The sequence below is a fragment of the Coturnix japonica genome, chromosome 2, assembly GCF_001577835.2.
Source record: "Coturnix japonica isolate 7356 chromosome 2, Coturnix japonica 2.1, whole genome shotgun sequence".
NCBI classification, from domain to species: Eukaryota; Metazoa; Chordata; class Aves; order Galliformes; family Phasianidae; genus Coturnix; species Coturnix japonica.
Window position 1 is genome coordinate 124,361,842 of NC_029517.1, and position 26,809 is coordinate 124,388,650.

Genomic DNA, 26,809 nt, shown 5'->3' on the forward strand with positions numbered 1-26,809 from the left:
AGCACTGTGAGTTAAGAACCAATTTCAGCCCTGGATCAGGGATACAGCTTGCATTAATTCAGACGACAGCTGAACCCAAATGTCAAATGAATGGAATTTCAGTTTTGATGGAAAACAATCATGAATTTACCATTTCAGCAAGGAGTTATGCCAAAAATGCTCACAGGCTCCCACAGGTTTGATTGCTCAGTGATGAAGGGAATGAGCACTTACAGGCAGCAGCAGAAAGTACCTGTTGGGAAGGTCAGGGCTGGATGCTGACATCCTTCATCAGCTGGTGGAAACACTGCTACTGCACTGAGAGAGCAGCATGAGCCTTGTTAGTCCCAGCAGTAGCACCTTCCTTCACCTCAGAAGAAGGGAGCAGGATTCCAGTGCTCAGCAGCACAACACCTCACATGCTGCTTGCACACACTGATCCTTCCAGGGGCATCAGAACTGAGCTCAGAGGGTCCTGCCCAAGGGCCTGGATCATGAGCAAGCATCAGACTGACAAAGCCCAGCCCTGGTAACAGTTAACAGATTCTTACAGTTGGCAATGCTAAATCTGCAATGTAACTGAGTGTGGAGCACCAGTGCAAGTATTAATACCAATAAAATTAATACTGTAAGAGCCAAAACACGAAGAGAGCTGTTGCAGGCAGATGTAGAATTGTGCGGAGCACTGACGTGATGCTGAGTCATTTGGACACAAGATGGAAGCAAATCAAAGCCCCTCTGAGATCAGAGGCAGAAAGATGTGTTTGGAGGTGGCGTGCTGAAAGTAAGGAGTGGGCCGGAAAAGGAGTGCAAGAAGCCAAGGTGAGAGATAGCCAGCACAATGAGACCAAGGCATGTTCCAAACACTGCTGACTTGGAACAGTAGCCACACAAGGCATTCAGAGCAACATTCATGTTGTTTTCTTTGCAGTAGAGAAAAAACAACATTTTTTTTAATTTATTGCTGTATTTGAGAAAGCAGTGCCTGTTCTTAGGGAGCGCCGCTTGCATCTGCCCTGCCAGGTGCTGGGGAGTTCACTGCTGTGCTGCCAGCGTGAGACAGTCACACGTTCACCAACCACACACACCAAAGTCCCCAAATGGCGCTGGCCATGTCACCGTGTGTTGGACAGCTCAGCCATGAAAGGACAGCATTTGGCAAGCATTTCACGCACTGCTATTTCCACCTTCTAAACAGTGGAGCTGGTGAGTTCCCACAAAATCCCTCTACAAACCAGGGCCCACAAAAGCTGTGTTCCAACATCGTAACTACAGAACCTAATTAGGAGCTGTGGGAAAGCAGATTATGTCCTTTGTTTAGGGCTGCTCGTGACCATAAGTTTAAGAAGAAATTGGGAGAAGTCCCTGTTCCAGTAACTCAACTTTCGCTGATATGCACGGCATTAAGCTCTCCGTGTTTGTCGTGCCTTTGTTGTAAGATGTTCTCTTGTTGATGGCAACGTCATAATTAACTTACAGCCCATTAAGGACAGCCACGACTGAAAGCACGCAGGCAGGCTGCTTAATGACAGCAGTCAGGCCTGTGTGCTTCCCAGGTGGGCTTCTCTGCCAACCCAGCACAGCTCAACTCACACACATACACAAAAATTTCCACCTAGCAAACACACGCATGACTAAAACGAATATCCCGTAATACGTTGTGAATTAATGCTTACCCAGGTTTCCTTGCCAAGACATCAACTTTCATAACAAGCTGACCAGGATGTGGCTTAATCGCATTAAGTCACCAAACTATCAGAGATAATTTGACGTGGCTGAAGGCAATATTCCATTTTGTTGGAGAGATTTCACAGCCGGTTTAGCAGGAGGATACGCTGTACCAAGTGTTAGCAACAGATGTCTTAAGAAGCATCTCAAAGCTTTAAGATCCATCTCAAAGTTGCAGCTGCATCTAAAAGTTTGTTCATGTACAGTGAACTATGTTTCCATTGTGAGTTACTGGAAGTCTCAGCACTCTTTAGTACTGCAGAACGAAACCCAAAGAGAACATGAGCAAAAGTCACGTGAAGAAAAGTCAGTTACATCTGAGAGATCACTACTTTTACATTATAAGCTGTATGTTTACAAAAAGCCAGTGAGAGTTTCAGCATCAGAATTTAATAGGACAAAACAGGGCAAGAGCACACTTCTCCCTCAAATGTAAATTGTTTCAAACAAAAGCAAGAAGACATCTGCTGCCTCCTGCATGCCCAAAGCACACAGCGTCAGTGCATCAGAACATAAAGCAAGGAGGTGTCACTGTGAACTGAAAGTACAGATAAGGATCCGTACCACGCGGGAACAACACTGCTGATTTTCACAGCAGAGGTTCTTCCTTCCTTGCAGGGTTTTACAAAGGACATGCTCTGACTGAGCACTCCTCAGTATGTATAAACAGCCCTGACAGCTTTGGCTTTCCATGTGTAAGCACACCAAGGGCCGGGCTATAGCGAGTTCTGTGTCTGCAAAAACATTCAGCCTGGAGGAAATCTCCTTCCACTCCTAAGTTAAACATTCACTACTCAGATACTTTCCCAAAACCAAGAAGTTATTGCTATTGACAGCTTCACAGCATAAATGTATCTAGCTCCGAAAAGAAAATCACTGTGATGTCAATTAATCAAGAAATACTACAACTTTTAATTAAGAAAACGGCTAATTCTGTGGCTCCAAGTGCAACAACACAGATTTTGAAACCAAGACATTTTCTAACTGGACATCAGGAAGGAAGAGCAGCACCATAGGCCCCAAAGAACCACTGGTGCTTTAAGAACACCGTGAGGTATACAATGGACAGCTATCCCTGAACACTCCATACTGGATCTCTTATTATTTCAAATATAAAAGAATCTGTGGACAAAAGAGCTTTGAGACACCAAGATTTCAAATGCAGACCTTTACTTTCTTGAAATACATCCCATAAGGAAACATAAAAAATACAGCATGAACTTTCTGCATGCATCATTCCATAAACCTCTGAAGCCATGACAGTAAGTGCAACAGCCCTACGTTGCCAGAGGTGGGATGTGTATATCTGGAGAGAACTGCCCATCCAAGTGGCGTAAATCATCTCGGAGAATATCAAACCATTTGATCTCAAACTCTGAGGCCGTTGTGGTTACCAATGATGACAGTGCTGAAGAGCCTATGCATTTTACCTCACCCTGAAATTCCTCTTTTAGTTTTTCTGGTACAAGATCTGCTCCCATCACCTGCAACCAGAGGAAGAACAAAGATAGGAAACAAGTAATGTGACATTAATGAGAGGTCACAAGCACCATCCGCCATCTAGGAGGCGCTTTCAAATCAAGTTGTCTGCAACATTGTGCCATAAATATGGAAAACTGAGAGCCCAAACTTCCCCAAACTTCACAGCTCCACATCCCCCACCAAACATGCCCAGGTACAACTGTACGTGGTGTGTTTTGCTCTCTGAACAGCAGCACAAGCCCCACCGCCAGCTCTGTGTTCAGCACCCACCCCCAAGAGCACCAGCAGCGATCTCCCACCGAGGTGGGGGGTGTCAGACCAAGGGAAGCAAGGAAAGCAGCTCCTTGTCAGCAGCACTTTGGAAACCTGGGATAGTCTGCACGCTGCTGCCCTCTCATGGATGAAAGCCCACAGCACCGCTTGCCAACTCGGCAAGGACTCGGCTTTTATCAACTGAAACCTGACAATGCTGACAGCAAACTTCAACATTTTCTGGCTTCCTTTTGTTCTTTTAAATAGAGCTCCATAGATGCTAGAAACGTTTAAGCCCTATGTATAAAGCCACACGATATGATTCTCCTCTTCTGTGGTTCTTTTAAGTTAGAACCCAGTACATCAAACGGAACAAAGAAACAATGTAAGAGGAGCTTTTTCTGAAAATTTGCTGAAAGAATGAAGACTTGAATAATCCAGTGGCCCTCAGTGTCGTCTCCATTTGCATTTCATACTTATGATTCACTCTGTGGCATCTAAAGTGGCAGAGATAAAACTTGCTTCCCAGGAAATGCACAGCAATGATGCATCTGCAAATACGAGTCCAGCGAGAAACCTAACAACCGTGAGCATTCCTGCAAGGAGAATTTCAGAAGAATGGAGATACACCTGCATGACATAAGCCAGCGCTACGCAGCTATTGCAGTCAGTCCCAGATAATGCAGTACCAGGGCATCGCCCTGCCTAATGTTCCTTGCTTCCTGGTATGGTTAATTAGCCCAGGGGAGCGTCAGGCACCCAGTCCTGCAAGCATGAACCAACCCACGTACCTCCACCAGGACCTGGTGTGGAGCTGCCTATGTGGTGTGAACACACATGCAGAGAACACTCCCTTACCTTGGTCACCTGCAGCAAGGAGTTTTCATTTAAACCAAACTGTGCCACTTTATCATCAATTTCTTTCTGACATTTTATGTTATTCTCGAGAGCAAAGGATGACTGTTGCAGTTGAGTAAGCTGAAGTAAAAGCCTGGAATGAAAAAAAAAAAAAGCAGTTAGAAAGGGTACAACTGGCACAAGAACAACTAAAACCAACTACAAGATAATACTTTAAAACAGCTCTTCTTCACTTTTTCCATTTGAGAAAACTGAATACATCTGTATTGATCTATTAAGGTCATTCTGTGTGCACACAATGACTGAAGAAATACAGAGAAAAACTTCTGAATAAGGAAACGCCAAGTATTTCTGGTGCCTCTACACGCAGTCACCACACAATTGAACATTAGCAGTGGTACATCAAGTATCCCTCATCCTTATTAAGGCCTATGGAGACAGCAGTGCATTGCTGCATGCAGCAATGATCACCTTTGCAACCTGAGAGAAAATTGGTTCTGTTTCAACAAGCACCAAATATCACCTTCACACAGGTTAGTGTGGGAGTATTTTCTAAGACCTTTCACTGCTCTTAAGTTGAAGGCAGAGGCCCAGAAGTCGAGGAGTCGATTATTTACAATGCTCTGAAACAGACCCTCATTTACTGAATAAAGCAATACTAACATCCCTTTTCCACGTGCAAATTACCCATGCAGCACCCACGTCTCAGCTATACCCAGCTGAGCTGAATGCACCAGATAAGCCAACACGTAACTCTGCGATGGGAAGCTCACCACAGAGAAGCACATATGCTGATAGAGAATCACAGAATGGCCTGGGTTGAAAAGGACCACAATGATCACCTGGTTTCAACCCCCCTGATATGTGCAGGGTCACCAGCCACCAGACCAGGCTGCCCAGAGCCACATCCAGCCTGGATACAAAGCACAGCACCACCATGCAGTCGAGCAAGGAAATCCCAGAGCTGCCTGCATTGTTTCAGTGCATACGGTTCAGCAGTGAGATGAGAATCACAGATTATTTTAATATGAACACAGCTTAATATTAGATACCAGTACTCAACCTGTTAATTTCTCCCAGGCAGCAAATAAAGTCACTTGCTTTCAAAGTACAGAGAAAAACTGTCTTTATGTTTCCCAAGCGTTGCCTGCAGAGGTGCTCTCTGTAAACATGTTCAGAAGTTCATAAAACCTCACTAAAGACATTCAGTGACTGACACATTATTGAGAAGCATGGGAAACAAAAAAAAAAAAACCAGGACTACTTAAACAAGAAACATTTCCTAATTATCCCTTTGAAATATTATATTTCAGAGATTTTTGTTGCGCACAAAAAATTTAGGAAGAGAAGGAATAAAGGGAAAGAGCACTTTAATGCAGCCCTGTCAATCAGCTGTCATGGAGTTCATTTTTCAACCTCATCCATTATGCAAATTGGTGCATTATTAAAATAATACATTTTTGTTCAAGCACGAGGCTCCAGGCAAACAAGCCAGGTGGCACTCGCAGAAGGAAGACGGGCTCGCTTCCCTTTGGGGGACTTCAGCTGCTGCATCTTTAATACCAAAGCAGGAACAGCCACGCTCTAACAGGAGTATTTGGAGGAGAACAAACCCTTTTGTATATCATTATTTGCAAGGAATCGCATAACAGGATCATTTAAAAAATGCTTTGCTTCTCAGCAGCACGTGGCAGCGGCTTTGTCTTTCCACCCAAATGGCAGCCATTCACAGCCACCATGCTGGTGAGCTTCGCTTTTTACATCCCAAGTACGAGAGGGTTCTCTCTAGGTTGGTGTTACCAGTGCTGGAACAAACCTTTAAATCAGAGGTGGAAACTGCAAACATTAGGGATGGGGAATAACATCATTAAAATTGTTCTGGACTGGGAGCAGCTCAGATTAATCCAAGGATGTATTTTGTTACCTTGCTCTAACAAATGAGGCACATGCCTTTACGCCAACATCCTTTGCCATGTCAGGCTCCCAGGACTCGCAGGCTGCCTGTTTCCCTTCAGCCTTCCTTCCAGCACTGTCTGAAGTGCGGAGTGTTTCTGTTACAGCCTGGCTGCTGCTGCAGGTTTCTGCGCTCTCACTCCTTGTTTCTGCTTCAGGGCCAGACTGAGGGCCTTCCCTCTGGCAGTCTGATCTGTGAGGGTGAAGATTAATCTCTCCTCCAGCTGACATTTTAAAACTACCATCACTAACTTCTTCGGACTGATTTAGGTTTGCTTCTGGAATGTGTAATGGAGACAAGCTCTGCAAAAGGTCCATATAAGCTTCAGCAAGTGACTTCCAGTACCAAGGGTTGAAGGGATGTAAGCAGATCAGCTGCTGCAGACACACCATCTTCTTTTCTATGTTTTCCAGATCCCGATAAATGGCAAACTGCAGGTTGAGAACAGTCGTTAAGTGATCCGTGTTTGTAGCACCGTTCCTCTGAAAACAAAAGAAAAGAAGATTATAACAGGAGCAGAAGAACTGAACTGTCCTTCAGAGCCTAAGAAACATCTCCCTGGGTGATAACAAGCAAATATCCCTAAAAAATCTCTTAATTTTAAATGATACTACACGATATCGATCATTCAAGATCAAGCAGGCAGTGTTCCCTTCAGTGGCCTCATCCCAGTTTGAAAAACAAGAAGCCAGTGAACACTTTTGTTTCCTTATCTGCATTACTGCTTATGTTCTACAGTTGCCCCTCTCTGTAATATGAACACCTTTTATACACAGTGAATTAGCAGATTTCAGAGCCTCCAGACATCTTCTTTTATGGGAAAAACTCCATTTGTGGTTAGATGCTCTTCTTGGTGGCACTTTGGCAGCAAGTATATGGAAATAAAAGGAAGTGTTGAACCGTTGCTTTTATAGTGGAAAGATTTAAGCATTCATTTATCCCCTTTCTTATAATTCCTATTACATTACATTAATTCTGCCTGGCAGAGCATGATATTTAGTCCCTTCCAGGACTACCAGCTCCCTGCACAGGGAACTCATTGTGGTACAGGGTGTTCTGATTTCTAAAGAGTGATTATATCTGCAGTGACAGTTACCCTCTGTTTACCAAATACCGTGAGCACTGAACATCCTGAAGGATTAAACACATGCACGTTATTTTTGCAGAAAATGGTCTGTATAAAAGAACTTCTGGCAGTATTTTTTACATTCAAAAGATGTGATTTACCATTCCTTCTGCAATATCCAGAGCTTCCTTGTGCCTTCCTAGTTGAGACAAACAGCGAGCCTGGCCCTCCTGGACATCCCGCCTCATGGCAATGTTACCGGGAGGTAAGCGCTGTAAGCAGTTTGAGTATTCACACAGAGCTTTCTAGTAGCATCATTAAAAAGAAAAGACAAGTAAAACAGTGAGAGAATTTCATTTAAAAGCAATTCCAAGATCAATTTTTCTTTATACCAACTCAGTCAGCACCTATTGCCAGCAGCACACAAAGGCCAGGCCAAGAGCCGAGCTCTGAGCGGCCCCAGCGTAGATGGCGAAGAGCAGCCCCAATCCTAATTAATGCCTCAGCTCTTCCAGGATTCCCAGGGCATTTCTCCACCTCTCCCCGACACCAGGCCTGATGCAGAAGGGACTGTACGAGCTCACCCACAGGCCTAGGCCAAACATGAAATAAGGCACCTTTATCCCAGCTAACTCAGAGCACTCATCCTGAATTTGGAAGGCCTCACTTCAAACACATGCACTCCTCGGTGAAACAGGAGGTGAGAACAAGGAGGTCTGTCCCTCAGCCCATCTGAATAAGCAGCCGGTCAGAGCAGACCTTAAGGAAAGCGAGTCTCCATCATTCCTGGAATATAAATTCCTCACAAGGTCGTTTGAATTTGCATGAAATAATTAAATATTAATTGGGCTCAGGAAAAAGACAAGAATGAGCAATATGCCGTGTCTTAATGCTCAGGGCACTCAGCAAGACTCCAATTAACATTTAAATACATTACATTAAGTATTCAGTGATGCTAAGGCTGGAATCTTCATTCCTTCCTCGCTGTGTGAGAGCTCAGACCAAAAGACCAAAAGAGAGCAGAGCTCTCTCAAAATGAAAATGCAGATATTCCTGCTTGCCCTACTAATGTAATGAAGGGGTATGACCCTGGCAGACTTGGCATTATAAATCCCAAGCAGATTCTGCAGTCAGCTCTGTCCTAAAAATGAGTGTGGCTTTGATCACTGCTCTGCTTGCCACTTCCCATCCAGTAGCTTAGGCTGGCATCAAACACTTTCACAGTGAGTGAACAACAGAGGGGCAGGACAGCTAACAGCGCACAAGCCAACCCTCAGGAGCCTGACAACTGCAGCCAGCTGTAACCTGACAGCCAGGGGGAGCTCTGAGAAAGGCGAAGAGCAGCCAGTGAGGTGACAGCGAGTGGATAAACCCTGAGCTGTGGCTGACCAGGACTTCAATGATTGCCAGCAGCATCTCTGACCACTGCTGAACCACTCTGATGTGCAGCTATGGTATGAGTTGGCTCCAAGTGAAAAACAACCCTTCTGCTGAGCTGCAGAGCTGGGAGCACTCAGACACAGAGTTTGGGGCGGTGCTGGGATGGAGCCGGGCGTTGACTCGATGCTCGCTGGGTCCCTTCTAGCTCGGGATATTCTAAGATTGTTCACACACACACATGTATATCTATATTCTCTAAACTCACGCAGACCACAGGCCCTTAAGTTACACTCCAGCTACCACGAGAATACCTCAAACTGCCGTTCCCTGTAGGCCAGGTCAGCCCGGAACTTATGTGCCGTCAGTACTTCGGCGTCCTCCTCGCTGCTGGTCTCAGCGCAGAACCACTGCAGGCACAAACAAACCACGTGTAACCCCGCAGCCCCGCACTGCGAGGCGCTCCCGGGGGCTCCCTCAGCCCCAGCCCCGCGGCCCCAGCCCGGCTCCTCACCCGGGGCTCGCAGCGCTTGGCGCTGTATGGCGGCCCGGCCCCGCCGCCCGCGCCCCGCTCCCTGCTCTGTGAGAACACGGCCTCCTCGAACTCCCAGCCCAGCGGCAGCTCCATCTCCATCCTAGAGCGGCTCTGCAGGCCGGCAGCGCGACCCCTGCCGGGCCGGGAGGAGCCGGGAGGGAGCACACGGGGTCAGAGAGCTGAGGGTGAATTGGGCTAGAGCGGCGGCGGCCATCTTGGGAGGGCGGTGCGACGTGCTGAGGCGGGCCGGGGTGGGCGGGTTCCGCAGGGTGATCGCCGATCCCGGGCTGTGGTGCTGTCAGCTCGTCAGCGAGGTGTGTCCACTGTGTAACGGGGTATCGCCGTATCATACCGTTGGGACTGCAAAGATAGCCCAGTTACAGCTCCCCCCCACACACACACCATGGGCAGGGCTGCCCCCCACCAGCTCAGGCTGCCCAGGGACCATCCAGCCTGGCCCTGAGCTCCTCCAGGGATGGGGCTCCCACAGCTCTATGGGCTGCTGTGCCAGTGAAAATCTTCCTCCCTAACCTAAATTTCTACTCATTTGGTTTAAAACCATTCCCCCTCGTCCTGTCACTATGTACCCGTGTCAAAAGCCGATCTCTCTCCTGATTATAAGCTCCTTTTAAACATTGGAAAGGCACAAAAAGGTCTCTCCGGAGCCTTCTCCAGACTCGACAAGCCCAGCTCCCTTCTCCTGCCTTTGTAGAAGTGCTCCAGCCCTCTGATGATCTTCATGGCCCTCCTCATTGTGCACGCCAGTGTGCATGGGAGCGGTGGTGGTGATGGATACATGCTCAGAATATCTTCCGTACCAGCCTAGCTATGGCTGGATGTAGCATCAGGACATCAGGGACATGGTTTAGTGGGCACAGTGGCCATGAGCCAGCCAGTTGCACTGGATGATCTTAGTGGTCTTTTCTAACCTTAATGATTCCAACGAGTCTATAATCAGTTGGCATAAATCCCTGGGTAGAAACTACACTTTGGCAAGTAGATTTGAACAAATTGAGGTTTCTTCTGCTTTTAAACCGACCATTTGGCAAAGAAGAGCTCTTGAACATAGGAAATGGCTCAACAGGTGAGTCTGGAGAGAATCAGGAGTTTGCTCCATGTGATGCTTTTGATTGCTTTAAGTGTCAGGGGAGCACAGCTGGGGCTTCTTGTGCATGCACACAAAGCTATCCAGCTTCCCTCTGCTCACAGACTGGTGTGCTGAGCTCCTGCAGGACACGCAGAGCACACAGAAATGGATCTGTAGTCATCCAGCATCTGCGCTGCTCCTCACATGAAGCAGACACACGCACTCCTTTCCCACTCCTGCAGGCCTGCTGGTCATGGTGCAGTGTACCAGTCTGAGTACAGCACTAATATCCAGCAAGATGACTAAGAACAAACTGAAAAGTGGGAAGAAAAAAAACAACAAAAAAACACAGAAAAAGAATCATGAGGAATCAAAGTGAAACGTGGCCCCAGCACAAAGTAGAACACAAACTGCAAGGCGCTCCCGAGGGCAAATCCAAGAGCAGCCCCATTGGCTGCCAGCTTAGATTGTAGAGTCCTCCAGGGCTCAGGGTTTCAGCCATCGTTGCTTGTGAGGATCCCAACGTGGTCCACAAAGGCTCTGTGTTGCAATGCAGAGAATGCCTTTGTCTGGTGAATCAATGATAGGAGGGAAACAATTCCTGAGCACCACACAGGGGGCCTAGCAGCTGACTGCACGGCTTGAGTCATAAGTCACAGCATAACACCGCAGTTCTTCTTTCTTCCTTCCCTGGCTCTCCCCTTCCCCCAGCTCCCCTCAGACATTTACAAGGCTCCTTGCGTATTAGTTACAGATATAAAAAAGTGCAACTGTAAGAAATTCCTCTGCCTTGTCAGCACTGGAGATTTGCTCAATTTCTCCTGCAAGCCCCAAGTCATCAGTATAGCTGCCAGAATACAAATTCCCACTTCACTTAAGTAAAGCTGTTTGCCTGAGCTTGCGTGGCATGATTTGCCATGGTGCTGTTAGCCTTGGCTTCATGCAGCAGAAAACAACAGCTCTGGAAGAAGCAGCTTTGAGGGGGCTCGGAGATACACGAGCCCTATGGGATCCCGCACTGCTGCAGCTGCTGTGTGTAGGCAGCTTCAGGGATAGAAAGAAGCCGGAGATGAATCTTCCTAAAGGCAGCCGAGGTCATGCTGCACTGCTAGCCTAAAGCACCAGCTCCGCATATGAAAACCAGACCGATGGAACCAAGGAGGCAAGTCTGTGTGCTTCACATTTCCATCAGGGTGAGCCCAGAGGAAGCCTGGACAGTAAAGGCATCTCAAAGGACAGGCAGGAATTCATTCTGCTGCCATAGGGCCTGAGCCTTCCAGCCAGGAAAAGAAAACACAGCGTGGCAGACAGAGCTCGTTTGAATCCTGACAACCTTTCTCCGGCCCCGTCTACTCTGAGGCAAAATTAATTCAAAAGAATTCCCCCCACTGGTGCCTATTTAATTCCTGATGTTATTGTTTGTATTGTGATAGGCTCTATGGGTCTTTGCCGCAGCCTTGTTCCAGGAGGAGAACACACACCACAGAGGTTTCAAGAGACCATCAGGCACACACAGTGGAAACGAGAAACCCTGGCTGGTAATGAGGGCCCTGTTTTGGTAGGCACTACCCACACACGTCGGCTAAGGAATAATGCAGCTCTGACATCGTTTACAGTTTTAATAAAGCATACTGGAAAGGAGCTGCCCTTGGAAGGAAGCAACAGACTCATTCTCTCCTCAGAGCAAGCGTGCTGTCTGCAGTGAAGAGAGCAGTCAGGCCCACAGGGAGCGTTCCTCAAAGGATGGGCGGCTCCTGAGTCATCAAGTGGGTTCTTCCAGACATTGTGAAATATTCATACCTTGGGGGAAAGATTAGTTTTCTTTTTTGACAGTCATAACATTGGCTCTTCTCTAAACACGTTCATGAAGAGAAGAGAAGCTCTTTATTTGCTGACATTGTCTTGATGCGTCCTTTTCTCCCTGCACTTATTGTCTTTTGCCTTTTATTGAGATTGCAAGATCTCTACAGCAGAAACCATCTTTCATCCTCTTTGCGTGGTGCCAAACATAAGGGAATATTGTCCATGACTGGCACAGGAGGGTAACACAAACAACGCTTCATGGCTAAGGGCATGCTGAGGCTATCTCTGGTACAGACTAACAGAAAAAGTGACTCAACACGCAGAACTGCAGTTAAAGTCCTTGCGAGCCTGGATGAACACTAGCAAATGTTACTACAATAGCCTGAGATACAACTGCAGACCTCAAGAGCAATCGTTCTCAAGCAATAAGTGGTCAGACGGAGGGCGGTGAAAGGCTGACCCTTGAGCCAAAGATTCCAGATGCCATCAACCAAAGTTAGAGAAAAATGATACTTGTCTCAAACTCAGTACATCTTCAAAGAAGTGCTGGTAAAAACAGAATGAACTTCCGTCTATCTCAAGCTGGTTGAGAAACAGCCAAATGTGGCAAAGTTTCATTTGCTAGGTGTAGATCTGTCCTTGATGAAGGTAAAGCGAGCACTAAGGAAAGGCAAGGGAGCTGAAATGGTTCCTCACCCTAAAAAGTGCTCCAACACCCCACCCTCACTGTCTGCAAGAGGACAAGATGCTGAAACCAGAGCAGTGTGAGCAGGAGCGTACAGGTAAGTGGGCCATGGAATTCCTCTTCTGTGTACGTCATCCTGTCAGCTCACAGTTCTACAAAGACAGAACAAAAATGAAAGGGGAGATGAGGGGCTGTGCATTACAGAAATAAAAATGTAATAAGAACTGCTTGGTGGCGGAAGCCAAATTTCCCTTATCTTAATACAGATAAGAGAGGATGCATCCTGCAAAGACAGTTCATTTGCTTATCTACCTTCTAACAGCGCAGCCTTTCAAACTGCTGGTAAGCCATATTAACCAGGCCATAATCCTTCCCCCTCAGGTCTCACAAAACCCAATAAAGTTGTTATTGCCAAAAGGGCACGCTAAGCACAGATGTGTTCAGCTATTAATGGGCTTTACAACTATTTTATGTCTTGTAAGACGAATGCTGAGCAGAACGAGCACACCCTTGGGCTGGACCAGAATGCTGCCGAAAAGAGGAAAAAAGCTTTTAGGAAAGAAAGGTGATCAGATGCCTGGGAGAGTCTTGAGGCAGTGATCCTCCCTTGCAGCTCTGCACACTTCCTGAACTGACAGGAGTCACACGGATGGGCCACTTTGCTCAGCCACCTGTGGTAAGCATTAAGGCTGGACCTGACAGTCAGCAGATACCAACTTGTCGCAGAAGCCATCACAAAGGCACTGCTGACCTGCTGCTCAACTGGACCAAACCCCAGACCTGCAGAGAGATGCGTATGCCTCCTTCTGTGCACATTTCCTTTTTCAGTTTTATCACTTTGCCTCTGAAAACTCATTAACTTCTCCTGGCAACAGTTATGCTTGTTGCTTAATTGCTACTCCTGATTAAACCAGGCTGTGTGTTAAAACTTCACAGCTACGAGGTCCTTGGGACTGGGCAGGGCTGAACAGCACTGGGTAGCATCTCCTCCAGGATGTCACTGAAGCATCCGCATCTGGCTGCTGTGCACCTCTGTTTGTACAGCAACCATTAAAACTCAGCTGACATCCTGCAACACTGCTGTCCTGCAGGAACTGAGAAACAGTTCAGAGAATTAGGGGGGAAAAAAGAAAAAGAAGGAAAAAAAAGCTACATCAAAGACACAGATCCAGGGCTTTGGGATTGCCCTCGAGTACTTGGGGGCTTCTCCAGTCCCCGTCTCCTTGTCCATATGGAGAGGTAACTGTGTCCACATGGAAATAACCCGTCTAGCTCTTTCTCCAGTGCCTTGTTTCCCATGCTGCTTCTGCACAGCTGGAAAGCACCAAGTGGAAACTGCTATTAAATTTAGCTCGCATGGCTTCACGCTTGCCTTGTCCAAGTATCGATGCCTGCAGAAAGCACGAGGCAAAGCAGAGGGAAAGCGCCGCTAAATGAATACATGCAAACCAAATGCAGAAATCAAGAATGGACTTTGCCCACCATTACATCCTTCTTCGGATCATAGGAAGTGAAATGGATCTGGGGCAAAGAACGACACACAACATACACCTGCGATGCAGTTTCTGCCTTTGTGGTGTTGCTAAGAAAAATGCCCAGGCACTTCCCTCACACGGTGTCAGTGAGTCTGTGTCCCTGTGTGTGCTCTGTGCGTGCTGGAGGCAATGCCTGCACAGAAACCCTGGCAGATGGACTTCACCTGCAAGCACTGGGCGCTGCTGGGGAGGAACTGAAGGTTTGAGAGCAGATAACAACTGCATTATTATTTGTACCGCCTCTTCTGATTCAGAACACACCACTATTAGAGGTTATTCTGTAGGGCTTCATTCACATTAGTCCCTTAAGATGGACTTCTTTGCAAGTGTTTTCTACTGTTTGGTTTTCATTTAGGAAAACCAAAAATCACTCAGTTACTGCCAACACCAACCCTGATTTTCACCCAAATCAACCAGATAACCCAACCAGTTTATCTCCCTTTTCCTGTCCTTTTCTTCTTCTACCAGATGGATATTTTATCTGAGACTGAAAGGAAACACCACCACAGTGCTAATAGTTCAACATTACTGCAGTAGAAACATGCATATTTGAAGTGCAACAAGTCATTTAACAACAAAAAATGTTGGAAAACAGAGTCAAACAGCCCAAAGACCACCACCAGCAGTGTTTCAAAGCAAAGCAAACTCCACGGGGAGCAATTTAACATCACTCCAGAAGGGACTTTCTGGTGCAGAGAGAAAACCAAAGCATTGCACAAAGTGGTATTCAAATTATTAAAAATAGCAGTTGACAGTATTGTTATGAGAACAACTGGAAGATGGAATGGGCTGGAAAGAGAAGGCTGGGAGAGGAGAAACAAGCCACAGGGCCAGCTGGTCTCCTGTCAAAGTGGGGACTGAGCTGCAGTGTTTTGGAGTCACTGACAACACCGTAAACAAAAAGGTAACTGTTTAAATAAACACAGCCCAAAGCTTTTCATAACTCTCTCTTTAGCTGATGGAATCTAGAACAAACATTCTTTTTTATTTTCCCTCCTGACTTTTTCACTGAACTGAGTAAACAGCACTGAGCTGTCCCAATGGCGAGCGCTCACCTCCAGCCCTGTGCGCAAGTCACAGCTTCAGCCAGGACTGTGACTGTAAGGACTGACTCAGACTCCAGCACAGGAACAGGTCTGTTGACTTCACCTTACTCTCACACAGGGACTGGGCTGAGAGCAAGGTGCCAGCTCCTGCTGTTAGTGACTCGTCCTACCGGCAAGGCAGCGGGATGCAGCATTCAACAGAACACGCTCAGACCCAGTCTCCTTGGAGGAGAACACATTTCAAACCAGCCCTGAGCTGACATCCAACTGACAGGGACTTCAGCAGGGAGGTGCGGTGGCGGCTGCTGGAGGCAACACCAGGTACGTTCAGTGTGAGCACAGAGCAAAACACTGCGCACAGCCCCGACCTGCTGGTGGGGCAGAACAGCCAGCACCACACTGCTGTGCTGACTCGTGTGGGGCTGACCTCGTGCTGGCTCCTCAGCCAGAACACTTCTCCAACCCCAACGCACCTGAGGCATCGCTGACACTCGTGTTTGTGGACGGGGAAAGAAGACGCTTTAAGATGGTGACGTTTTCATGTGAACGCGGTTGCCGATTTCCACCCATCCTTTTAAAAAAGCACACGGTCGCTAAGGAGACATTTATTCCATTATTTCTGTTTTCAGATTTTTTGGTACAAAGTTTATTTTCACAAGTCCCCATGTGATCCTTTCTTCTACCAGCTTCTTTTGGGATTTTTCTATCTATCTCTGCTTTCTTTTCTTTATCTGTTGAAATAAAAGCAGTAATTGCTACGGAAAGCAATAATGGCAATATTAGAAATATGTTACAGCAGCATCCGTTCATCTCTTTGCCTCAAAACAATAACAAAAATAAATCCAAAGACAAGATCCGTACTGCCCCAAAGGCTTAGTTTGTAATAGCAAGCCGTATGCTGCGTTCCCGTGTGTAAGCTGTACAAGTCCAGCACAACTTCCCAAGTTTGTGCAGAGCCTGATAAATAAGACACAGAAATATCAGTTACGTTATACTGTTTCTAAGAACTTTTACTCTGTAAAATGTTTGGTCACTCAAAGCTATAAGCTTAATCACGTATCAAAGAACACAGGCAGTAAAGCCCATCTTACTAGAACATAGAGGATTAGGCCAAACAAAATATAAGAGGACAAAATCTAGTGGTCACTGAAGCCTCTTCCAAAAAGGTCTAAAAGAGAATGTTTCCATCGTGTATCAGCATAAAAACGTAGTGTATTAAAATTTGATCTTTTTTTTCTTTCTTTTTTTTTTTTTTTTACAAGCTGTCTTTTAATCAGTCTTCTATTTACAGTGCAGAACTTCTGCCAACTGCAGTAGTTTTAACTTTGGCACAACACTAAGTTCCAATCCTTTAGAGTATTCAAGTCCTGTGTGTGTCCAAATATTTTCTTGGTTGCACGAAAGATTAGGCCCATTCACAGTTAACCAGTTATCTTGAACTTTTTCAAGAACTGCTTCCCCTTCACCACACTGGGCAGCTACAAAGGAAAGACACTGTAAGCTATTGCATCACTCGTAAGAAACTCTTAATTCTAAACAATAATAATAGCGTTGCTTCCTTTAGCAACATCACATACACCAGACAGATCACACAGACTGCTACATACTGATTACCTTCTAAAAACCTTGCTGGTCGTTAGTGAATCATCTTCCTCATATTCAAATACATAACAATGCATTAACTTAATTTCATTTCACACGTCAAACAGGACATTTAAATATATTGCAATGTATTCTAGAAAATTGCAAAGCTCCATCATTTCTGTAAACGAGATCGACACCTGTTAACTCTCCTGTGCACATGAAGAGCAGTACCTAGTGCCACATTTTCTATACAATATAAAGCCTTCCCGGGTCGGGCAACTCATTTTTAGTGCATTTCTGTACAAACTGTAAGCATACATGCAGATAACCAACTAAGCGGAACTGGAAATGCTTCTGTAAGCTGGAACTGGAGGCATGGGGAACATTCCAGAATCGTAGTGGAGCTCTTGTGGTGGGTTGTTTTGTATCACAAATGAAGACAACTCGAATCTTCGTCATTCTGGCAGATTCTTTACATAAGTTTCATGATAGATATCTGGTACTGAATAAGGGTAAGGAAATGCTTTGATCAATGGGGACACAAGTCTGACTTGTCTCAACACATTTTAAGATACGCACAATCCAATGTTCATACAGTAACATTCTCTCTACAAAACTCAGAAACCCCCAAACCATATTTATGCCACAGTTCTATAACCAAGGATCAGTTACTTTATCCACCACTGTATTGCCACCTGCTCTAGAATAACTACCAAAACCAAACCATACCAAACCAAGGCCTCACATCTCCCAGTGAGCGCCAGGTGGGGAGCAGAGGAGAGTACCATGGCTAACCACAAGGAAAGCTCAACAGGACACAACGCACAGTGCTGCCAGCCAGCCAGCGCGCTCCAAGGTGAGGCTGCATCTCAACTAACTTCAAATGGCTCTAACTCCAGTGTCTGCGAGCCACTTGTAACAGTCAGTGGAGTTCAGGGCGCAGCTCATCTGATCAACTGCAGGCAGTTAGGATGAGCTGCTGACACGCACTCGTTAGCTGTACTGATCAGCTACTACGGCGTCTTGCTCAAAGGCAGACACCGACATACAATCAGAAGAATCCCACCTTCATTCATGAAAAGTGCGGTGGGATCCTCAGTTACCATTCAACATTTTAAATGCTGTGTTAAGTCATTTTTAAAATGTATAAAACACTGGAAAAAAACATAGATGCTCTTCACTGCAGAAGGAAGAAAACCCCAAAGCTCAGACTATTCAACTTGAAAATACTGTCTATAACCGGTCTGTGCTTCAAAATCTCCCTTTTCAAAAGTGAGATAACAATACAGAAATTCAAGCTACTGAGCATGTAGTTATTGAAATGTTCACCTTCTGCTACAGCTTTCATTTCCTACCTAGTTTTAATACATCACAAACCTTAAGTCACTTGACCCAACAAGTCTGTGTCATGCCACATACCATACGTACTCAGCCCTATGATATCAGAAGCCTGATGGAGAACACAAGCACAACACAGCGCTGCTCAGGGCACAGAACTGAGCCCTGCACTTGCCCTTCCCATCTGTAACTTATACCATCATCCCAGGTATTGTGAATACCTCTCAAGAGTTCTACTGTTCTCTCATCAGTACTGTATTTTCATTACTACTAAATGCAGGCAAAATAATCTTCCAATAAATAATAAATTAAATCAAGGAAAGTAACTATATTTCATTGAGCTCTACATGTGGGTGTATTCAGGTAAGGGCAGGGATATTTAACATTACAGAATCTTAACAATTATCTTCTCTCCTTGGGAGATATGAATATAGACAGACAGGAGGAGGTGGTGGAGGATGCAAATTGGGACCGTTGTATCTACAAAAGCAAACACTGAGATCCAATTCGAATACACAGTACTCCATTAAGTGCAAAAGGGAAAATACTCCTGACCTAAAACTACAGCTTATTACTCAGCAGACAGAGACCAGTTGTCAGAGTTGCTGCTGTGCTCTCATTTCAGAGGAAAATAGAGAAGGAGGAGGAGAATGTCTGCATGCTGGGGCCTTCTGGCCTTTGGGACTGCATCGCGCTGTGAATCACTTCGCATGGGCTTCAGGAATCCTTTCTCTGCTCTGCAGAGGAAAAAGGAGTGCATTTGCCTGCCTCGGTTCCTTGGTGAGCTGGAAGAAAATAGGCTTTTGCCCGAAGTCAGCAAGTCATGCATTAGAAAAATTATTTCATGCCACATGTGGATTCTGCATGAGTTTCCTTCAGAGTTACAGACAGAAACAATCCTGCATGTAATGCTGTGGGATAAAAAAATAAAAGCTTTAAAATCATTATCGGACAAAGCTGAAAAATGGAATGGCCTAATTTACTAAGGTGTATTAGAGATAATCCAGTACATTCTAATCACCAGGTGCTAGATATCTTTCTTTTGCCTTCAAATCAAAGCAGAGATTTGTACATGCTAAACATGAGAGACTGCAACAGTTGTTCTGTCAGAACAGCAAGCGTAACATTAGTTTTCTCATCAGGTTCTAGGTAAGTGAATTCTGCAGGGCAAGCAACAGGCGGTCTCTTCAAGATTCTGCATTTTCCTTTCTTTGCATACCACACAAGCACTCCCTCAGTTCATTCAAAGCAAGGGGGAGTAACGCTGACTTTCTTTTTATAACTCACACCAATCTTGGGGTTATTAAGAGGGCAACACTGGAAAGCCAGCACTACATAGACAGAACTGTGCTTTCCATTGTACTCAGAAGCAAGAGCAGAACATGCCATGAAGCACTGTGGTAAGGGACAATGGATGGCTCACCAATTGCGACACTGCTTGCTTTTAGCCCTTCTCCCTCTCAATTCTAGCAAAGGATTACCTTCATCCTCAGTTAACTGTATTCCACAGACAGCATTAACTAGCATTGTAACATCAGGTACTCTTGGCAGACAGCAGATGAAGGAGAAATCTCAACTTTAGCTCCAGAGGAACTGATGCTCACGTCAATCCAGGGAGAGAATGAGGATGTGCTGAATCCCCTCGACAATTTCTATTTCTCTCAGGCAATGCAGTATGCCTTGGGCACCACGGTAAGGAGCACAGCAGCCTAACAGGAGATGAGATGAATCTGGACTAACCACAGTTACCAGCAGTTTTGAGCTCCAACCAGCCACGACCACAAGTTACAGACAAAGCAGTCCATCCTGTCAGCCACCAGCACGCTGACAGCTCTTTCCAGTGCTTTTCTTGTCATTTCTGATGCAGGAGGCCTCTGGAAGGTGTTTCCCTCTCTCCCACAGTACACAGTGCAAATACATACATGCTGTAAACATGAAATAAACTGGTAATTAACGGATTCTTCTTTTAAAACAAAACAGATTATAAGTAATACTAAGTGCATACAACTGATGTTTTCAGCTCTGAACTCACCCAGATTCTTCTCACACTCGGCACAACTGAAAGGCTTACAATGTGCATCTATCCTAGAGGAAATGTGGGTACCCTGCATCTTTCATTATCCAACCCAAAGCTCTTTTAATTCAGACCTGTATTCTGCAATGGGGCCTCAGTGGGCTGCAAATACTGTTAAAACCACCGGAATACAAGGAACTACAGTGTTTACAGCATCTGAAAATCCAGACCAATATCAGCCATCCTCTCTGACCATTTTATGGGAAAAAGACATCCAATCCAACTATACTGAGTTTGATAAACAATGCATTTCCTCTTCCTGTGTTTTTCAGATCAGATGTGCTAAGGCCTACCATTATAGTTGAGTGTTATTTAACAGAACACCGCCAAAATGGAAAATTTGCCAGTTTAATCATATAATTAACTTGGATCCTTATTTTTCCCATCTTCTACAGAAGGTTTGATGTAGCGATAACCTACATTAAGTCTCTGTTAACAAAAACAGAGATGTTTAGACAGGTTTACTGGGTCTTTTGGAGGGGTAAGAAAATTAATTCTGGCTTGTCTTTAACATGTAAGGCAATTCCAGATTTGCTTGCTAAAAGCATATCCCCCAGCGGCTTAAGGATTTGCCTTAATTTTTTCATAAATTTATCTCTTTCCCTACTTCTCAGCCACCTGGAGCGGTACATGCTGGAAAGCCTGGATCCTGATCTCTTCTTACACCACAGCCATAGCACTCTAGAGAAACACTGCCTACAGAGTTCTGCTTCTGTCCCTTCATAAAGTCAAGCTGAGGGATTCTAGGCATGTCCTCACAGTGATAAGCATCAAGAGTTAAAGGCATCACACTGCTGGCTGCTTTGTGCCTTGGTTTCATTGACCTGTGTCTTGGATGCCAGGAAACAGTTTGATAACCAAAACTGTGTCACACATATCAGTATTTCTAGCAATCTCAGAAGGTCAGAAAAAGGCTTTCAAGCAGAACATCATCTTGCAATTCAGACAGCCCATTCAATCAGAGAGCTGAAAGGTAGCTACATGTGTTCAGGGAGGACGGTGAGTCAGGGAGGTTAGCAAAACCTTTTTTTTTTTTTTTGGTCAGACATTATTCCCTTTCTTTTTTTCACCAAGGTTTCATTCACAATCTGACATGAAACACAGATCTAACATTAACTCTTCTGCTTCAGAAAATCATCACTGAAAGCATTCCCTTGGTCTCTGGACAGTCAGTGATCACAGTAAGAAAGAAAGAGTAATTCTTGGAGATGTGGAAGCATTAGGACACTTTTTCTTCATGCTAATCTCTCTTGTAGGTCAACAGATGCAAATGCCTGCAGAGATGTTGGCAGAGGTGTAAAGGGAGATGGCTAAGATAGTTCCTGTTGGTACCCATGTAAAGCAAACAATACTGGTGACAGCAGCACCAACTCATCATCCATTTTTGGCATCTAAATATTACTCACCCCTAAAAAATACAGACTGACAGTAGCCAGGACACAAATTACTCTTCTTGGAGTACCAGTTTTCTATGATGCCAGATATCTGCATAACCTAGCTTTCATGAATTTGGCCCCTTATTTTTAAGTTGGTTATGCTACTATTTCATTGCCTTGAGACTGAATGGCTTTTTATATATGTACAAAAAGCCATTATATATATATATATATATATATATATATATATACGCATAAGCACTTACTCAAGATGCAGACGTTCCCTATCGGATTAGACTACTTCTGGAGTTCAGTTCAAGGAGATGAAACCATCTCTACAAATAAGTGTTCACCCAGCAGCCCTAAGAACAGCCAACATATCAGTGAGCTCAATTCAGTAGGATGAATTTTAGGTTAAACTTGCACGCAGAACATTCAATTGGGCTTTCGCTAACGAACAGTTAAACACTGGTTTGTTTATCATTTTTAAGCACCTAAAAGGCATATAACTTCATTTTGTTTGAAAATTAAAAAGCAGGTTAGTGCCACCACGTACTTGAAAACCTTTCTCGCTAGCACCTGAAGACACTTTTCATCTCTGTATCTGCGTATTCATACAAACCCCTAAGCGATGCTGAATGACTTTCAGGCAGTTTCCACCTCATGTTTACCTTAAAATACAGTGTAAGATTTCAAGAAATTATTCATATTTGTTAGAAATACACATCGTTTCTAACCATTTTCCAAAGAAGTAAAAGAATGCACAAGCTAAAAATGAATGGTACTATCAACTGCATCAAGTCTGCCAGGCATTTAAATTAAATTGATGTAAGATACACTGATTAAACTTAACAAAAAGCATTTTCTAGCAGTAAACTCATTCAGTTAGCTCGTAATTATCAGCAAGAAACATTTCAACACAAGTTCTGTAAACCCAAAACACTCTGAAGATACGCAAAAGGTGCCAATATCACCTCATTTTCTTAAACCAAGCAATTCTCACCCCTATATTCATTGATTCCTTTGTCACACTTTTCCCCTTCTCTTTTGAATTCTTTCCTTAAGAAACAAACCCAGGCCTTGAAACCTTTCAGGTGAAGTGATGTTTGCAAAAAGACATCTTAGGTTTTTGCACTTTCCTCCTCTGCGAGCAGGTAATGTTCTCCTACAACAACAGAAAAATGTGTCTGTGGTTTGTTTGTTTTTTGGAATTAAACAACATAAGGCCATTAAATATTGAGTAGCAGTCACATGAATGATGAACCTTCCCACTGGTCATGTGGGAGAGAAGGAGCTGAACTGGCGCTGATTTATAACCCCACATGCTCAGCTAGGCCCAAGGACATCCATCTCTGGTAGCAAGGAAGCAAATATCTGTTGCCTGCGCAGACAGCATCTTGCCCACGTTCCTTCAGGTGCAACGAAGATGCTAAGCAGGTGCTTGCTGAAGCTGAAGGCCATGAAAAATTGTTTGGCTCTTCACCATAACATCAAACCTAACTCACAGGTTTTTGGCTCCCAGATTCCAAACTGCACATCAATCTGATTTTGAAAGTTTACGCTTAACATGTCGTGGGGGTTCCCAAGTATCACTATCATCCGTTTCCTCTTCATCTTCCTGATCTTCCAGCATTTCATCTTCCTCCTCGTTTTCCTCAAACAGCTCTATTCCGAGTTCTAATCTTCTCTGCCTTTCTGCAAACCACTCTCTGACCTGCTCATACCCCATGTGAGATTTAGCTACGAGTTCATCAAGGTCTTGCTCATTAAGGAATTTGTGCTTCATATAGTAGTCCTTCAAGATTGCTGTTCCAGTTTTGAATTTTATGACAGACACACCTCGGTCCCAGCAATTTAACCTCTTGCTTCCCCGAGGCCTCCCTCGAGGCCTCCCTCTTCCCCGCCCCTTTGGTCTTCCTCTCCCTCTCTTCCTTGAAAAGCCTTGGCCATTCAGACTGTTTGCATTGGCACTCTGGTAGTAATAATACCACTTCAATCCCCCATTTTTCCAGGCATAGCGAGTATCTCCAAACCAACTCACAATTTCTGATCTCGGGAGCCCCGTTTCTTCTGCCAGCTTGTTGTACTCCTGTGGAGATGGCCACTGAGTACGGACAAAAGAACTTTTAAGCATGTGCAACTGCTCTGGTGATTTTTTGCCTACTTTGCTTGAAGCGGTGCTCCCTGATTTTGACCCTGCTGCTCCATCTCCCACAGATGTTTCTCCCGCAGCTTCCTCTTTTGAGCTGCTGGCATTGCTCTCATTCATCTCAGTCCCCTCCTCCTTTAAGACAGTAGATTTCCTTCTTTCTGTAAACCAGGCATCAATCTCTCTCCTGGTAAGTTTGGTTTGGGCTCTTAACCTATTCATCTCTTCATCAGTAAGGACAGGATTATTAAGAAAACTTGCTTGGAGGACTTGCAACTGCTCGGCTGTCTTCTCTTTGAATTTCTGTGGGGTGAAGTCAGGAAATGCACTCCAGGACGACTTGTTCTGTGGAACAACTCCTGTTGGAGACTCATTCATTTCGTCACTGGAGTCAATAATGATGGTGGCACATGAGTCACTGTTGAGATGGATCCCATGGTTATTCTTTGAGTTTCTCTGATTGTAGCGTGTATCGCTGAACCACTTCTTGATCTCTCCCTTAGTCAGGCCTGTTATTTTCATAAGTCTACTAATTTCTGAATCCTGAGGAAACTGATTTTTAAGGTAGCTGACCTTTAATTCTGCCAGTTGCTCCTTTGTTTTTTTTGCTCGCATGCCAAAGTTATCGGGATTCATGTGTGCGGTTTCATTTTTGATAGGCTGAGGGGCTGGAACGGCAGCAACTTGTTTGGTTTCTGCAATAGGCTGAGCAGTGTGAATCTGACTCTTCTGTAACTGGGTTTGGTTTGGGACTCCTGCTACAGTCAAAGCTATTGGGGCTGTTACTGGTAACGTATTTGCACCTGCAACTTGAGTGAGAACAAGTCCTGGCTGACCAACTATTTGGCATGTCTGTAAAATTGAAGGTAAACCATTGCTGGCAGCGGAAATATGCGCTGGAATAACGGTAATTGTCTGTGGCACAGTATGCACTGTGCCATTAAATTGTTTCCTCCTTGCTTCCTCCACTTCCTCTGGTGTCCAGCTCACACCATGTTTCAGACGCTGGGCAGAAAACCAGATTTTAATCTGTTCCTCGGTGTACTTAGCTTGAGTGGAAAGAACAGTGATCTCTGACATGGTTGGATATGGGAATTTGTTATAGGTGTTGAGCAAAAGAGGATTGTTGTCCAAAGCAGTATTATAGGTTGGAATGCTGTTTACAGGTATCAGGACTTTGGGGATCAGGTTTGAGTTCTGTGGAGCTGTAACAGCCGTTATAACCTGTGCCACCCCAGGCTGAATCACTGGGGTCACAACCGTACTAGCTACATCGGCCGCACTGCAAGCAACCGAATGGCTCGCTTTGGACTCAGAAACTGCCAGTGGTGGGTTTTCTACTACTTCTTCAGAGTTTGGCTCATTTTCCTTTCCCTTCTCTTCACCAGGAATGCCATCGACTACATTGTGGAAAACAGCAATGCGTTTAGTCTCAGTTTTGTTTTTCATCATTTTCATAATAGGAGTTTTGCTAATGGAGATCCCAGCGGAGGGGGGCTCAGAAGGGTCAGCCTGTTCAGCATTTTCTTCTCTAACAAAACTCCCATCAAAAGTGAGATCATTTACTGTTTGTTCAAAGATTGTCTGATTATTACGTTTCACCATGGTCAACTTAAAATTCTCCTCTCCAGGGTGATACTTCAAATTATGTTCTGAGAGAGCATCGTATCTTTTGGTGAGAAAATTGCATTCTACACAGACATAGGATGAATTTAATACTACATTGGGATGTTCTGAGTCCACATGGAAAGTAAACATATTGAGATCTGGAGTCTGAAAAGAACAGTATTTACACTCATAACCACCTTCTACTTTATTTGTATTTTTCTGATTGTCTGAATCCACGTTCTCATGGACATCCTCTTCGCTTGCTATGCTCTCTGCTGTAGGATTATTATCTGCTGGCTTGACTACAGGTGGTCCTTCCTCCAAGTCTGATACCATTTCGAGATCCGGATCTTGCTCGTTGGCCAAGACCATGCACGGTGTTGTTGATTTTCGTTTACTTGCCATGCCTGTTAGGTGAAAGTGATACTGACTGGTCAGATACAGACTTAGCTTCAAGCTCTTCTTGATTAATAATAATGGCTTTTGGTACTTCAAGTCAGTTCTTGTAACGTCTCAACATTTATCCCATTAGCAGCTTTTCTTTTGTAGTGCAATCAGATTAAAAAGAGACAGTTGAGGATGAAATGTTGAGACACTGTTTTAAAGTCCACATCCACCACCTGTAGCAAAGAAGAGACAGTATAATTAGTTCAATTTAAAGAGTATCTTCTATTCTGACACACAGTATGATTTAATTCAACCCTTTGGTGTTCAATCTGCCACTGTTCACCCCTGAAACCAGCAGACCCATTCCAAGAAGAGACTGATCCTCAAGGCTAGAGTAAGAAAGGCAAATTCCAACTTACTTATTATCAGCTCAAATTTATGCAATGAATGCAACAAAAGGCATAAGACAGAGAATGGCACAGAAAATATAATCTTCTGTTTCCCTACAAATTTTGGCAGTCTTACCCTTGGACTGCTTTATCTAGGCTACAACACTCTTTCAGCTGCAATAGAAGCTCAAGTCCTTCCCATCACAAACTCAGCATGGCATCCCCGTGATGGTCTTGTCTGCTATGCCCAAGGGTGTGAAGGCTCCTAGAAAATGAACGCTTAGCATATTTTTCTACTGCATTATGTACATACATGTATGCATGCCCTGGGTCATTTCTCCCAAGTTTGAAAAGAGACGAAACAACGCCTTGTTAAGGCACTCCACAAGACAGGGATGGCAGACCTCTCTTCCTAGCTCCCCAGATGTCATTCTCCAATTGAAGGCCAATCCCAGACCAATAAATTGTTAGCATGTGGTAATTAACTACATTGTTTTCATAGCTCCGTGCATTAATG

General features: G+C 44.8%; 2 protein-coding genes across 4 annotated transcripts; both read right to left on the reverse strand.

The window, feature by feature from the left end:
* Positions 1–2,860: 2,860 nt before the first annotated feature.
* C2H8orf76 (chromosome 2 C8orf76 homolog) lies at positions 2,861–15,862 on the reverse strand. Its single transcript, XM_015856180.2, is given in 7 exon segments — positions 2,861–3,191; positions 4,300–4,432; positions 6,224–6,735; positions 7,481–7,624; positions 9,011–9,106; positions 9,211–9,343; positions 9,345–15,862. Coding segments are annotated over 7 exon segments (1,326 nt in total). The 5' UTR covers positions 9,446–15,862; the 3' UTR covers positions 2,861–2,984.
* Positions 15,863–16,615: 753 nt separating this feature from the next.
* ZHX1 (zinc fingers and homeoboxes 1) lies at positions 16,616–26,136 on the reverse strand. Of its 3 annotated transcripts, none has more exons than XR_001553613.2 (2): positions 22,763–26,136; positions 16,616–16,865 (listed from the first exon to the last, which is right to left on the reverse strand). XR_001553613.2 is itself a non-coding variant. In XM_015856179.1 (1 exon), the coding sequence occupies exon 1, from the start codon at positions 25,919–25,921 to the stop codon at positions 23,297–23,299; it is 2,625 nt and encodes an 874-aa protein (XP_015711665.1). In that variant the 5' UTR covers positions 25,922–26,136; the 3' UTR covers positions 22,445–23,296. The 3 variants fall into 3 exon arrangements, 1 of the variants encoding a protein (XP_015711665.1); XR_001553612.2 differs by having other exon boundaries at positions 16,625–20,234; XM_015856179.1 differs by lacking the exon at positions 16,616–16,865 and having other exon boundaries at positions 22,445–26,136.
* Between the last annotated feature and the right edge of the window lie 673 nt (positions 26,137–26,809).

Coding starts and splice junctions, on each gene's coding strand:
- ZHX1 (XM_015856179.1), bottom strand. CDS start 25,921: ATGGCAAGTAAACGAAAATCAACAACACCGTGCATGGTCTTGGCCAAC.